This window comes from Musa acuminata, chromosome BXJ1-9 (assembly GCF_036884655.1).
Source record: "Musa acuminata AAA Group cultivar baxijiao chromosome BXJ1-9, Cavendish_Baxijiao_AAA, whole genome shotgun sequence".
NCBI classification, from domain to species: Eukaryota; Viridiplantae; Streptophyta; class Magnoliopsida; order Zingiberales; family Musaceae; genus Musa; species Musa acuminata.
Window position 1 is genome coordinate 43,769,557 of NC_088335.1, and position 12,477 is coordinate 43,782,033.

General features: G+C 39.9%; 3 protein-coding genes across 7 annotated transcripts; 2 read left to right on the forward strand and 1 right to left on the reverse strand.

Annotated features, from left to right (window-relative positions):
* Positions 1-596: 596 nt before the first annotated feature.
* Positions 597-4,986, forward strand: LOC103998759 (vacuolar protein sorting-associated protein 55 homolog). 5 transcript variants are annotated; one of them, XR_672745.3, is made up of 6 exons: positions 597-753; positions 3,603-3,759; positions 3,840-3,879; positions 3,956-4,034; positions 4,120-4,374; positions 4,576-4,986. XR_672745.3 is itself a non-coding variant. In XM_065083882.1 (6 exons), exons 3-6 carry the CDS (start codon positions 3,661-3,663, stop codon positions 4,310-4,312), a joined length of 411 nt encoding a protein of 136 aa, XP_064939954.1. In that variant the 5' UTR covers positions 603-753; positions 3,336-3,390; positions 3,603-3,660; the 3' UTR covers positions 4,313-4,535. The 5 variants fall into 5 exon arrangements, 4 of the variants coding, with proteins under 4 accessions (XP_009418608.2, XP_064939954.1, XP_009418610.2 ...); XM_065083882.1 differs by lacking the exon at positions 4,576-4,986 and adding an exon at positions 3,336-3,390 and having other exon boundaries at positions 603-753; positions 4,120-4,535; XM_009420333.3 differs by lacking the exon at positions 4,576-4,986 and having other exon boundaries at positions 4,120-4,535.
* A 1,958-nt stretch (positions 4,987-6,944) lies between these two features.
* Positions 6,945-7,844, forward strand: LOC135594135 (uncharacterized). The gene has a single exon (XM_065084549.1). The coding sequence runs from the start codon at positions 6,945-6,947 to the stop codon at positions 7,842-7,844; it is 900 nt and encodes a 299-aa protein (XP_064940621.1).
* Positions 7,845-10,279: 2,435 nt separating this feature from the next.
* LOC135594371 (B3 domain-containing protein Os03g0120900-like) lies at positions 10,280-11,825 on the reverse strand. The gene has a single exon (XM_065084754.1). It carries the CDS (start codon positions 11,381-11,383, stop codon positions 10,613-10,615), a length of 771 nt encoding a protein of 256 aa, XP_064940826.1. The 5' UTR covers positions 11,384-11,825; the 3' UTR covers positions 10,280-10,612.
* Positions 11,826-12,477: the final 652 nt, after the last annotated feature.

Genomic DNA, 12,477 nt, shown 5'->3' on the forward strand with positions numbered 1-12,477 from the left:
TTCCTTAATCTATATATTATTAATTGTGATATTTTATTACTTATCCTATGTATTTAATTAATTATTAATGAACTAAGCATAAAAATCATAATATACTATAGCTATATAAAAAATTTAATATCAAAAACTAATATCGACCAAATATACAATACATATATTTGAATGTTGTTCATAAAGTTTTTATCTGATTTATAAGTATATTATCATCGGATCTAAAAGCTATACGATGTCGATTTATAATAAAAGTTAAATTCATCTTCTTTTCTTTTACTATTATTTATTTGATTACTAGGTTGATTTGTTCCTGCGAGATCATATCCTATAGCTTAAGCGAGAATAAAGAATATAAAATAAGTAATTATAATAGTCTTTCTATTTTCTAAAAAAATCTATCATAATTAAATTTTTTATTAATCAATAATGAGAATCCATGTATAATAAGACCCTAAAACACACAAAATTAATAACAATATAAAGATAATATATTTGATTTATGCTCGAACATTCAAAATAAAGTTTTGAATGCAATAACAAAGAAACCATTTGTCAAAACTTAGCCTTCATTCATATCCTATATATAGTCTCACTTCTGTTAGGGCAAGTCGGTACGCGTATACGTCTCTCTCTTTCTGGTTGCTTCGTCAGGTGGAGGACAAACGGAGCCCGTCGGTGGCTTTGACGGCACTGCCGACGAAACCCTAGATCTACGAGCCCGAATCCTTCCGGCGGAACCCTTTCTTTCCTCCCGTTGTAGTACGCCCCATGTTCCCTTTTGCCTATCGTGATATGAGTTGGTTTGATCAGGGTATACCGGTTAGGCTATGGAAAAGGATGCAATCTTCTTTTGGTTTCATCATGCGAATAAACTGGTGATTCAGTCTGTTTCATCATGCAATATTTATTTGAATTTGTTATGAGGTAGAGAAAGTAGGAGGAATTCTTATGTAATTTGATGAAATAGGATACTGACATAGTGAGGTATTGTGTCTGGTTGGACTAGCTGTAGCCTGCGAGAGGGTTTTTCGAATGTTTTGTTGTTAGCAATTCTGTTTAATTGAGATGAACGATTTGATGACCAGACGATACAGAACAGGGTTCTAGACATAAGGCAGATGTCTTTAAAGAGCAGATTAAGATGATACATTTCTTGAAGCAGGATAGGGAGAATGAAAAGTGTGGCTGCTTTAATAGTAGAGAAAACTTAAGAAAGATCCCCAAATTTGGTTGAGGAGAAAACATTATGAATCTATCGTTTGAGGTTTCTTTGTTTAGTTGCAGGATAAGCTATTGTTGTGGCATTAGATTAAGAATATAGGAAGTCTCCTTGTGGATTGCATGCGATTAAAGACTATGACACAGTTCAGACTATAAGAATTGTTCAACATTAGCAATCAACTCAGCTTGGTGTTTGGGCAGCAAATTGATCAGGAGTTTGCATGTACCGTACCATTTACAACTAGAAGGTGGTACCTTTCTTATGTTATGGTGGTGAGTACAAAGCACTGAAATAGTGACCTCCCAATTAAATCTGAGAGTGTAAAAATTTTAAATTGGGTTAGTAATTATTGCTTGCATTTTTAATTACCTTATGTTGTAATTTCTATTTAAGATGCCTTTATTTCAAAGTCTAGGATCTCTTAGAAAGTTTGTGTGGTTTCTGGTCAGCTGGTTTATGTGGTTAGATTAAGTAGTTTTAATCTAAGGTATCATGCTCTATCATACTGTATCCTGTAAAAGCTGAGAACAGTTACTGTCTGAATTCAATACATTCTTTTGTGTGGCATCCAATGTATTATACTTGAATCAGTATTCTTTTAATGGTTGGCCTGTGTCCATGGTGCTAGGATTAGACATTGTTGGGAAAGATGTCTATTGGAATTCTAAAAGAAGTGTCGGGCAAAGTAGAGATTGAAATGATGGGAGAAGCTTTTTGGTATTATTTACAATTTGATACATCATGAAGCCTTAGATGGTGATAGTTTCTTTTTGGGGCAACAAGTTCTACATGCATCAATTGTTGTGTTATATGCAAGGTCTGTCGTACCGGATCATACTGCTCGGTACGGGCGGTACATACCGGTCCGACAGGCCAGCGGTATGCGAACCGCCTTATATCAGTCCATACTGTAGCTGTAGTACTGTAGCTGTAGCACCTGGGTGTACCGAGCGGTATACCGTACCGGTACCGGTACCGAGCCCGGGTCGAAACGCCGGTACGGTACGGTACGACTGACCTTGGTTATATGGTTGTGAAAATGCCATTGCCAGAATGAAAAGAAAGGGTTCCTGTTATCTATCATACTATGCATACTATCCTACACATATTAGTCTGCAATCTAGTTAACTCTTTCATTAGTTGAACCCATAAGCTACTCAGTTTTCTTTGTTTCTTGCACCTCTTGACATGAACCTGTGAGGTCTGGTCTTGATCCGAATAGGATAGTTCACCTATTTTTTTTAGACCCTTAAGGTTTCCTGGGGAGAAGATTCTATTCAGAAGAGTTTGGATTTGGAAGTTAAAAGGCTTTAAAAGAGTTGTTAAATTTTTAATTTATTTTTACATCACTCAACAGTTTCATCCAGAAATATTGGGCCATTGTGGGACCATCAAAGTATTTAAATCTATCCGTTAGTTTTTTTTTTTGTATAATATGTTTATACAATAGTTATTTACACAGTAATATTTTTGTATGATTTGATTAGTATATATTTTCTAATAATTATATCATAGTTCCATTTACTACCTGTTAATTTTCATTTGCGCCTTTTATATGATTTTATGGTTTATATTTTAATTATAACTATCAATATAAAGTTATTTAACCTACAAAATATGATGGTAAACGAATATTTTATTGTATTAAAATATGTTTTCTCAAATTTGTTTCTAATTTGAATCTTTAACAAATAAAGTATGACAGGAGCCTCAAGCAGTGGGTCACCCTCTTTTGTTTTGTAGTGATCCTTTAATCCCTTTTTCATATTATTTTCTTGGTCAATCCTGATCTGAGCAACTTTGATTTGGTTGATCCAATGAATTCTGTTTATATCACATGTAACTAATCTTGATGCCATTATTGATATTGCAAACTATACTTGAACTATAAATTGAGTGGAGGCTTCCATGGATGACTTTGTTCAAGAGACATGCACATTACTTTTTTTCTTATACTTACTCCTCTATTTCTTTTTTCCTTGTTTGTTCTGCCAACATGCCTCTTCAATAATACTACATTTGTTGACCCTCTCTGGATCCTGCGGGGGCCTTTTGCAATGGGCCACTTGGTAACATGCCTGTACACAACCGTTCCATACCCTGCATCACTGATATGTAGGAGCATGCTGTCCAGTGGGTGGTGTTTTCTAGCTACTTCCTTTCCTCTCATATCAGTATGTCTAGTAGCTGTTCTCTGCAATTCTCTCTTTCTCATTTCTAGCTTTTGGTTTGGTAGTATAGGCTTAAATCTACCGGAAATATGGGATGTCTGGTCGTGTTATCATATGTTACTATGTTACGTAAGATGTAAACCAGCAAGAGATCTTGAGTTAATTCCTTATGCTGTGATGCTTAAGGAAAACTATATTGTGATCTATCTCCACAGGTTTTGAATTGTTGATTTCTTACGCCACTGAGCTCACCATTGATCGGTAAAGAAGACAATGGCGGGTTTATCCAACAGATTGACTGCTTGCCTGCACACTGGGCAGCTTGCTCTTTTGGCAATTCTGGTCTCTGGTGGAATAGTATTACAAATTTTGGTGAGTATACTCTAGATGCTAGTCTATTACATTGCTTACAACTGCATCTCTATATTCTCTCTTGTTCATTGTGATTTCAGGCATGTGCTTTATACAATAACTGGTGGCCTATGTTAACAGGTAATGGAGTAATTGATTTGTGAATATATTGACAATGAATGTAATATCTTGGTAAGTTTGTGAAATTTTTCTGCAGCCTTGATGTATGTGATCCTTCCTATGCCATTGCTGTTCTTTGGGGGTTCCAGCTCACTCATGTCCGGTGATGGAGATGGGTTAGTACTTATTGTTCTAACAAGAACGACTTTTTTGCTTTCCTAGATCTGAGATAACAAGTTTCTTGCCTTCCATGCTTACCAGCTGGGTGAATTTCACGAAATTCTTGACGGGAGCATCAGTTGTAGGAAGCATCGCGATACCCTCCATATTGAAGCATGCAAATCTCATTGGATGGGGTGCTCTGGCAATGGAGCTGTCTTCATTCGTGGTCTTTGGTGTGGCGATCTTGTCGTTCCTTCAGATGAGTGATCGTGACGAGTATAGTTACTTCTAATGCTTGATTAATAGCTCATCACGGAATTACAAAACACCTGTTTATTCCCCTCATGTACAGAGGTGCGCTTTCCTTTCATTGAGAAGAGGCAATTGCTGCTTGTGAATTTATGCAACTGTGCTGCCACACAGTTTGTTACTAGATTTTGTTTTTGTTGTTTGAAAGATGTTGGGAATAGTATTATACCTTTTGATTATTGGAATAAATTATTTTTTAACTTTAATATCACATGTTACAAAAGGTTATTTTTTCCTGTGATACAGACAGGAGATATGGCACTTGCTGAAATATCTCTGCAAGGTTTAGAAATGCACAACAAGATTCTAGTAAAGGTGAAAAATCTGAGAGGACACTGCAACTACTATTCTGTGAAGGCATAGGTTCCAAAAGATGCTAGCACTGGTTATGGTGTAATAGCTATAGGCATGCACCTGCTATGAATTCATTTGAACAATGTAATAGAAGCTCTGTCAACAGGAAACAATTACATATGAACAAGTGAGTAGATCATGATAGTCAAAGACATCAGAGTAGATATTGAGAACCAGGTAATTGACCTTGTTGTCTAGATAAGATTTTCTATTGAGCTACCACTACAAACTGCATTAGGTAAACAAAAGTTGTATTAGTTTAGGCATTATGAGTTAATTTCTTGTATGCAAACTTGATCCTTTTCAGGGGACCTTCTTATGAAATGAACACAATGTTATTGGTAGGTCAAATATCCTGCCACTGATTCAGTATTAATATATATATTTAGTTGAGAAAAATGTTGAAGGATCAGTCCTAAATTGCTGATGTGTCATTGAAGAATTGAAGTGATTCGTATATTTGCATTTGGACAAGTGCCATTGTAATCACTTCATCAGCTAACTATCATTTAAGGATGATGTTAGTATCTTTCAAAAAAATAAATTATGATTTTATATTTTTGACTGAAATTAGCCAATGTTGATTATAGTTATGATAAACCTGAATTATTTGAATTAAAATTTGCAGGAGGGATATGTGTGAAAGATCTTAATATTGTTCAAAAATATATCTGAATGTGAAAAGGCTTAGGAAATTGATGTCAACCTTCAACCTGTGACCTAAGTATTATTCTACATCATTTTCCCTCCTCTCTGGGCTTCATGGTTGGCAGAATTCCCTCATTGGCACGGAATCTTTCTTGTCAAACTTGACCATATTTAATGTAGGAAGGTTGATGATGGAGAGTGATGTTTTGTTTGAGAAACTTCTTAGAATAATTGCAATCTCTCACTAGAAGAAGACAAAAAAAAAAGAAAAAAATGCAGTCCAAGCCATTGCATATTAATGACATGTATTTTTTTCGTCTCTTCTAGATGAGGTTGACTTGACATCATGCACTTCTGACACGGTAAGAGTCACAAGTTGTGACCATTGACAAGTGTGGAAGGCAATTCAGAAGTAGTGGCCTGTAATTGACATGGCTTCAGATGGTTGACTAATTTGCCATGTTTCCATCACAATGAATTCAACACCAAAGCATTGATGGGGCTTCATGTTGACTAGGGTGCGGTAGAACATTCTTAGTTTTGATCACATGAATACAAGTCCATTGATGGGCCTACACGTTGACTTTGGTGGCATAGAACATTCTTAGATTTGATCATTTTAATACAATCCACTATACATTGGTGATGATTTCATCCTTTCTTTTTAAGATATCTTCAAGAAATTAAGTTAGTATTTTTTTTCCTAGTTTATTATCCTTAAGCTTATATTAATATGATAAAATTGGACAAAAATAAATTATTGTGTATATAGGTTTTACCATTACTTAAAGAACAAAAAGTCCCAAATCCACCAAGGTGATGATATCTTGCACATAATGTGTATGGTCACAGTACAAAGATTTATGTCAATAATTTAAACCCCAAAAATATTGATTTTATCCTTTATTTTATTTATTAGACATTTTCCCCCTTCTTCTTTATTTTATTATTATTTTTAAATATTTTAAAATTAACAGTTGTTTACTCAATAATTAATCTCTTCTCCGATTGTTTGACTTCCACCTATTCTTTCAGGGGACCAAATTACCTATTAAATCTATTATTAATTCTATTTTGTAGTTTAAATCCCAACATTTAATGCGCATCACAAAATTGACCCGTCGGCGTATACCCACGTCTCACCCTTCTCGACGGAAGTGCTTTTGGTACTCAGGACGCTTCGCGTCGTGAATTACCTGCTCTGTAAGTGGAGACAGCGGTGGACCCCAGTGACGAGAAGCGTTGGGCCACGAGAAGTACGTTAAGAAAAGTATAGTTCGGTCTCGTTGGCAGATCTCTTTCCGACTCCGCACGGGTCACCCCTAAGAGCTGCACGGGGTGACGTCACGTCTCTAAGCCATGTGGTATCGCGCGTCAGAGGGAGGACCACGTCACCTTTCATTTGTTTCATCGGTGAACAACTCCTGCTGCGTGAATCTAATTAATCTGGCCGATCGAGAGCCCTACTTAATAGCTCGAGACTGGAGGACGCGACGAAGATATCTCTCTCTCTCGATCTCTCGATATTGTGTGTGGAGAATCGACGAAGAAACGAACCTTGGGGCTTGAATCTGGCGGTCGATGGCCGGAGGCCGCAGCTGGTGGCAGCGGCGATGAAGTGCAAGGAGCATCCCTACGAATTGGGCGCCGGCGTCTGCGCCTCCTGCCTCAGGGAGCGCCTCCTCGCTCTCGTAGCCGCCGAGAACGAGCTATCCCCCCACCGCCAACCATGGGGTTTCGACGCGCCCACCATCGCCTTCCCCCGGTCCGTGTCGCCTTACCTGCCACACCGCCGATCCGTCGGTTCCGACGCCTCGCACCACCACGACCCCAGCTTCTTCAGCACCCCCGGGCTCGGCCACACCTTGGATGGCGAATTCGACGGCGGTCGGAACCGGAGGTCCGGGCGGTTCTCCGTCCTCAAAGCGCTCTTCAGGCATCACACATCGGAGAAGGGAGAGGACGACTGGGTGCCTCGTAAGGGCTCCGGACCGAGATCATGGTTCTCGGCGCTCGTTCGCCTCCGCCGCCGCAGGAAGAAGCGGCAACCGGAGCCCTTCTCGGCGGCAGAGGGAGAGACGGCACCGGAACAGAATACGAGGTCGTGTCGGTTGGTGCAGCGGGGGATGTCGCCGGCCATGGAGGACGAGGAGGAGTCGGACGCGAGCGGGTACACGAGCGAGTCCTCGAACGGGTGGAGGCGTCCGATTCCGACGCGGCGGATCTCCGCGAGCAGCCGTCACCGCCACCGCCACCACCAACAGCAACAACAACAACAACAACTGCGAGGCGTCGGCTGCGTGTCGGGGTTTACGGTCCGCCTGAGCCCGCTGATGAGGTCGGGCGCCAGCGGGCGGCACAGCCAGGTGTCTGAATCGGCGGGAGTCTCCGGTGAGCTGCGATACCCGGCGAACTCGGTCCGCCGGGACCGGCGCACTGCCACCGGATGCGCTCCGCTCGGGCTCGACCCGAGCCGGTCTTGGAAGCTAGCCGATTTCGGCCGGTTCAAATGACGATTCTGCCCACCGCTTAGCATAACAGAAAAAGAAAACGATTTACTGTGAATTAGATATCTTTTATTATAAATATTCATATTTATAATAAAGCTGTGATATTGAAAACCTCCGACTTAGAAACTTTGGCGGGCTAACTCAAGTAACACTACCATTCTTAATAGTAAGATCTAAGATACATGGGAGATTCTTTACGATACTAATTCCGATGAAATGGGGTACAAATTTATGGTGTAAGTTTATCGGTGTATTCGTCAATTATTTCATCAAATTAAACTATGACAAATGATATTAAAATAGATCAATAAGAATGTAAAGTAGTGTTTGTGAATCTTGTTCCCTTTCCTACTTATAATAAAACCTAAGGGTCTTTAGACTTCTCAGTCAATTGCCTCCATCTTCCAAGTATCTGAGTAACCTCTGGCAACACTTGTGCCTAAAATAAATATACTTTACTGTTTAACAATGACACAATAGAATAGAAAGGTATCCTTTGAACACTATCAGTCTTATCACAAATTGCATCACTCCATTTGAGAACCATTTACTAATCATTTTCAAGCTTAACTTGAAGATCATGTTGTTCATGAGTTGATGATTTCAGTTGAAGGCTAAAGATTGAGTTATTGTGGTAGGTTAGAAGCTTAACACACAAATCAACTATTTTTCAGGATATGTAATGTTGATGAGGTTTCTTATTGAGAATAAACAGATGGAATTGTCTTTGTAAAATTAGCTTCTTCTTTCTTTCTTTTTGATAGAATGCTCATTGGTGTTTACCATTCAATACCTTTTAGAAATAAAAATAAAAATTTTGAAGTCAATAAATGTTTTTTAATTATTTTATCATCAAGTCAAATCAATAATCATTAGTTTTGTTCGGGAGAAAGAAATTTTTTTAAAAAAATCAGATATCGATAATAAAAAATATATCAATAAATCGATACAAGATTAATATGGCTTTGACACCGCCACTACCTATTTTCGTAAAGAAAAATTAAATTCTTGACATAGTAATCAAACCATTGATAAACCTAACTCAAACATAATTCTCCTTGTATATCTTCTTATATAAGATTAAAAAAAAAATTTATAGCTTTTGTCTACCGACGTATTTATAGAATAGTCAAATTTTAATTTTAAAATTTCTTCCATGTTTTCTACTAGGAATCTTTGTTTTATTAGAATAATTAAATCTAAAAATCTAAAAATACTTATCAATCCCAACAAGGTTTACTAAAGGATTAAGGTTTTTGTTTCAAAAGTTAGTTTCTTTAAGATTTCTCATGATAGAATTTAATCCAAAAGCTGATATAAAACTAGAAAATTTTGTAATGCAGTTAACAAGTGAAGAAGACTCGAAGAAAATTATTCTACTAAAGTATTTGCATGAAAGAAAAAAGAGGATTTGATGTGTGCTGGAGAGGAGCTTGATGCATTTTTCCAAGCAATTTTGTGTCCCAAAATATGACATTCATGCAATCCATATGATCAAAGAGTATAAACATTTGTGTCTGATGTGAGTGTATCCATGTTTGCTCCTGAGATACATACATGTATCATGAAGATACAAAACATTAGGAAACCTGTAACTCCTAATATTTTCAGCTAAATAATTTATGACATCAAGAAAAATTAAGGTATGCAATCATCATGATGGAATGAGAAGTTCATGTATCCTCTCAACAATTAGACTGTCCTCTTTCTTTCTCTCTCTATATCTCTATGGCATACACAGAGATTAATCAAGTGATTTACAGAAGCCAAATGCTTGATTTCATGTACCTCAAGAGCAGTGTCTAAGAATGTGGGGTAGTCCTAAGGATGAATAAATGAACCCTAGAGGGAGTGTTGAGGAACATCCTATATATAATGATCACAAACCTTGAAGCAAACATATGTACATGCTTTCCCTTTTCATGTAACTTGGCATTAATGTTTTCATTGCCTTGTAAATGTGGCAGAAAACCCCCTAACTACAATTTCAACAGAGCTGAATCCTTCTGTTCCTTTGTGAATTGATCCCACAAGGATCTTCTAATGTATATCCATGTTGTCTGTACCCCATTGAGAGCAGTGAAATTGAAAGGACTGATAAAGAGATGATGAAACCTTGTGAATAGCACATGATCTTGTAATATTAAGCTTCAAGTTCTATAGAGACACTGCACACCGTCTGTGTGTTCCATGCAACCATATCCACCAATTTGAAGCATTGCTAAACCAGCTTAATCAACCATTAAAGCATAAACAAACAAGAAAATGGCAACATGATAGATGAAAGAATTGGGAGATCCAACCTCAAGTGACCCTAACATGCTGCCAAGCTTGCTGAGTGTTTGGAACATGCAGGAGAAAGCTGGGAGAACCCTAGCAAAAATGACAAGGGAAAAGGGTTCCTCAAGAAAGAGCAAGTAAGAACATAGTCCAACTACTGAACCAAAAGATTGGATTACAACCTCATGTAGTTAGATGTCTTGACATATATGTGATTGGAGTCTGTAGCTCATATCTAAGATAGAAGAGATACAGCAATCATGTCTTTGTTGACATGCGACCCAATCCTTTCTCTCCTCTCATCCAAACTCATACTCACAGCAAGAGATTAGAATTATTTCTTAGGCTAAAGATGGCAAGGAAGACAAAAAGAATGATAGGATCCTGCAACCTCTTTCTATGAAGCAACGGCATGATGGCTGCTTCTCTCCCTTTCCTTCTTCCTCGTTGAGTGGTGGCTTGTTTGATCATGCTTCCAGTGGAGAGAGAGTTTAGGCAGGACCAGCAGTGTCCATGGAGGTCTCTCCATGGCCATCCATCTCGGAGCATTCGAGGTCGACTCCGAACAGCCGGACTCGCCTTGGCTCGGCCATGCGACGGCGCACCGGCACTGATTCCAGAACTAGCGGCGTGCCGGCCATTCCACCACCGACTTGCACCCTGGTTTGCTGCGGCGGCTGGGGCATCGCTCGATGAAACAGCTGTGGCCGCCCGAGGTCCGCAGCACCGTGCACGGCGGGCATAGTGGGTGAGAAAAGCTTACCCCAGGGTGAGAATTGCAGGACGGGAAGGGCCGGGCGTCGCCAGGTTGGTTCGGGCCGGTGCCAGTCGATGAAGAAGCGGCCGTGTCCAGACTCTCCGGCGGTGGCACGGCTGAAGGAGACGGTGTCTCCGGAATCGAGCTGCTTGTCCTTCACGAACCGGCTCCACCCCTTGGTCATCACGTAGCTCTGGCTGCTGTTCCAGTACGAGTAGCGGAACTCCCAGTGCTTGCCGTTGGGGTCCTCGAAGCAGAGGTGGATGCCCTTGTCCGCCGACGAGGGGTCGAGGGGGAAGTACTTCTCTGCGTAGTGCTTGGGGATCACAAGGCGGTTCAGCTTACCGACATCGCTCGGTGTGACTACCTTGTGGAACATGTGCTCGCGCTCCACGGGAGGAGCGGAGCAGTCGGCAGCATCAGCATGACCAAGCCGAAGGGAGGAGTAGGATGAAAGCGAGGTAGAAGCAGCGAAGGGGATCGGCCTAAATACCTCCATATTCATGCCACCTTTTTTCTTCAAAGGATCCAAGAATGACACTGCTGTCCTGCTTCTTTCTTACATGAGAAAGATGATTCCGGAAAGAGATCAATCAGGAGAGGATGAAGGAAGAAGACGAAGAAGAAGAAGGATCGGAGATCACCATGTCTGTACTCCCTTATGGAAGGATGAATATGTCAGAGAGAGAGAGAGAGAGAAGGTAGGGTTACTACTGTTTGATTCTTCGCTTTACCAACCTGATCCTGCATGCCCCACAAGGTTCCCTGAACAAGGTAGGGATGCTTACCTTCAACCTAATCGGAAAAGGAGAATGGGAAGACAAAGGATGGAGGTAGCTGAGAGAGAGAGAGAGAGAGAGGAAGAAGGAAGACAACAACAGGAGACCCTAGGAATAATATGACACTACTAACCCTGCAGAAACCTTGTGCATTTGTTTACTCCATGACTGCAATTGCAGCTCCCTAATGTCAACTAATTAAGATAAAAGTATCATCGCTACATTGGTACTTGTATGGATAACCATCACAACATGTGGTGCACGCACACAAACACACACTGCACTGTCTTCTTGTTTAGCTGTGGCTTCAACATGGGTTTGGTGCTGTGGCAGAGTCAGTGGAGGGGAGAAAGACAACACGGATCAATAGATCTGACATGGTAGGAACAACATCTTGTTTCCCGAACCTGTGATGTGATCCAGACAATTGACAGAGATTCCAAGAACATTATATTTCATTGTCATCAGAATCTGCAAGTTTATCCACAGTGAAACTCTTCCTGATGCCATTGCCATTTCTTGATCTCAAACGGATCGACATCTCGGTCTTGAAATGTTCTTTTTGTTGGTTGAATCACAATTATTTTCCTCCATGACTTGCCCAAAAATATATCATATTGTTGGATGCCAGAGATCTTAAAAGACTTGAATGTAGCAAATCCAACACATCTCGAGCTGGAAGTATGGCATTAAGAATCTGAAGAACACTGGTTAATCTTTAGCTTTCAGGCTGTCAAAAGACAACGATGCATGCCCATTAGCCCTCATGCATTCGTTGCTAACTGTGCCTACAACTCAACCTTCGGAAGAGATGTTGTCT

Excerpts from the sequence above, each read along its gene's own strand:
- LOC103998759 (XM_009420333.3), top strand. The coding sequence starts at position 3,661 with ATGGCGGGTTTATCCAACAGATTGACTGCTTGCCTGCACACTGGGCAG. Across the intron at positions 3,880-3,955 it reads CTGGTGGCCTATGTTAACAG|CCTTGATGTATGTGATCCTT; the intron begins GTAATGGAGTAA and ends ATTTTTCTGCAG. Across the intron at positions 4,035-4,119 it reads ATGTCCGGTGATGGAGATGG|CTGGGTGAATTTCACGAAAT; the intron begins GTTAGTACTTAT and ends CATGCTTACCAG.
- LOC135594135 (XM_065084549.1), top strand. The coding sequence starts at position 6,945 with ATGAAGTGCAAGGAGCATCCCTACGAATTGGGCGCCGGCGTCTGCGCC.
- LOC135594371 (XM_065084754.1), bottom strand. The coding sequence starts at position 11,383 with ATGAATATGGAGGTATTTAGGCCGATCCCCTTCGCTGCTTCTACCTCG.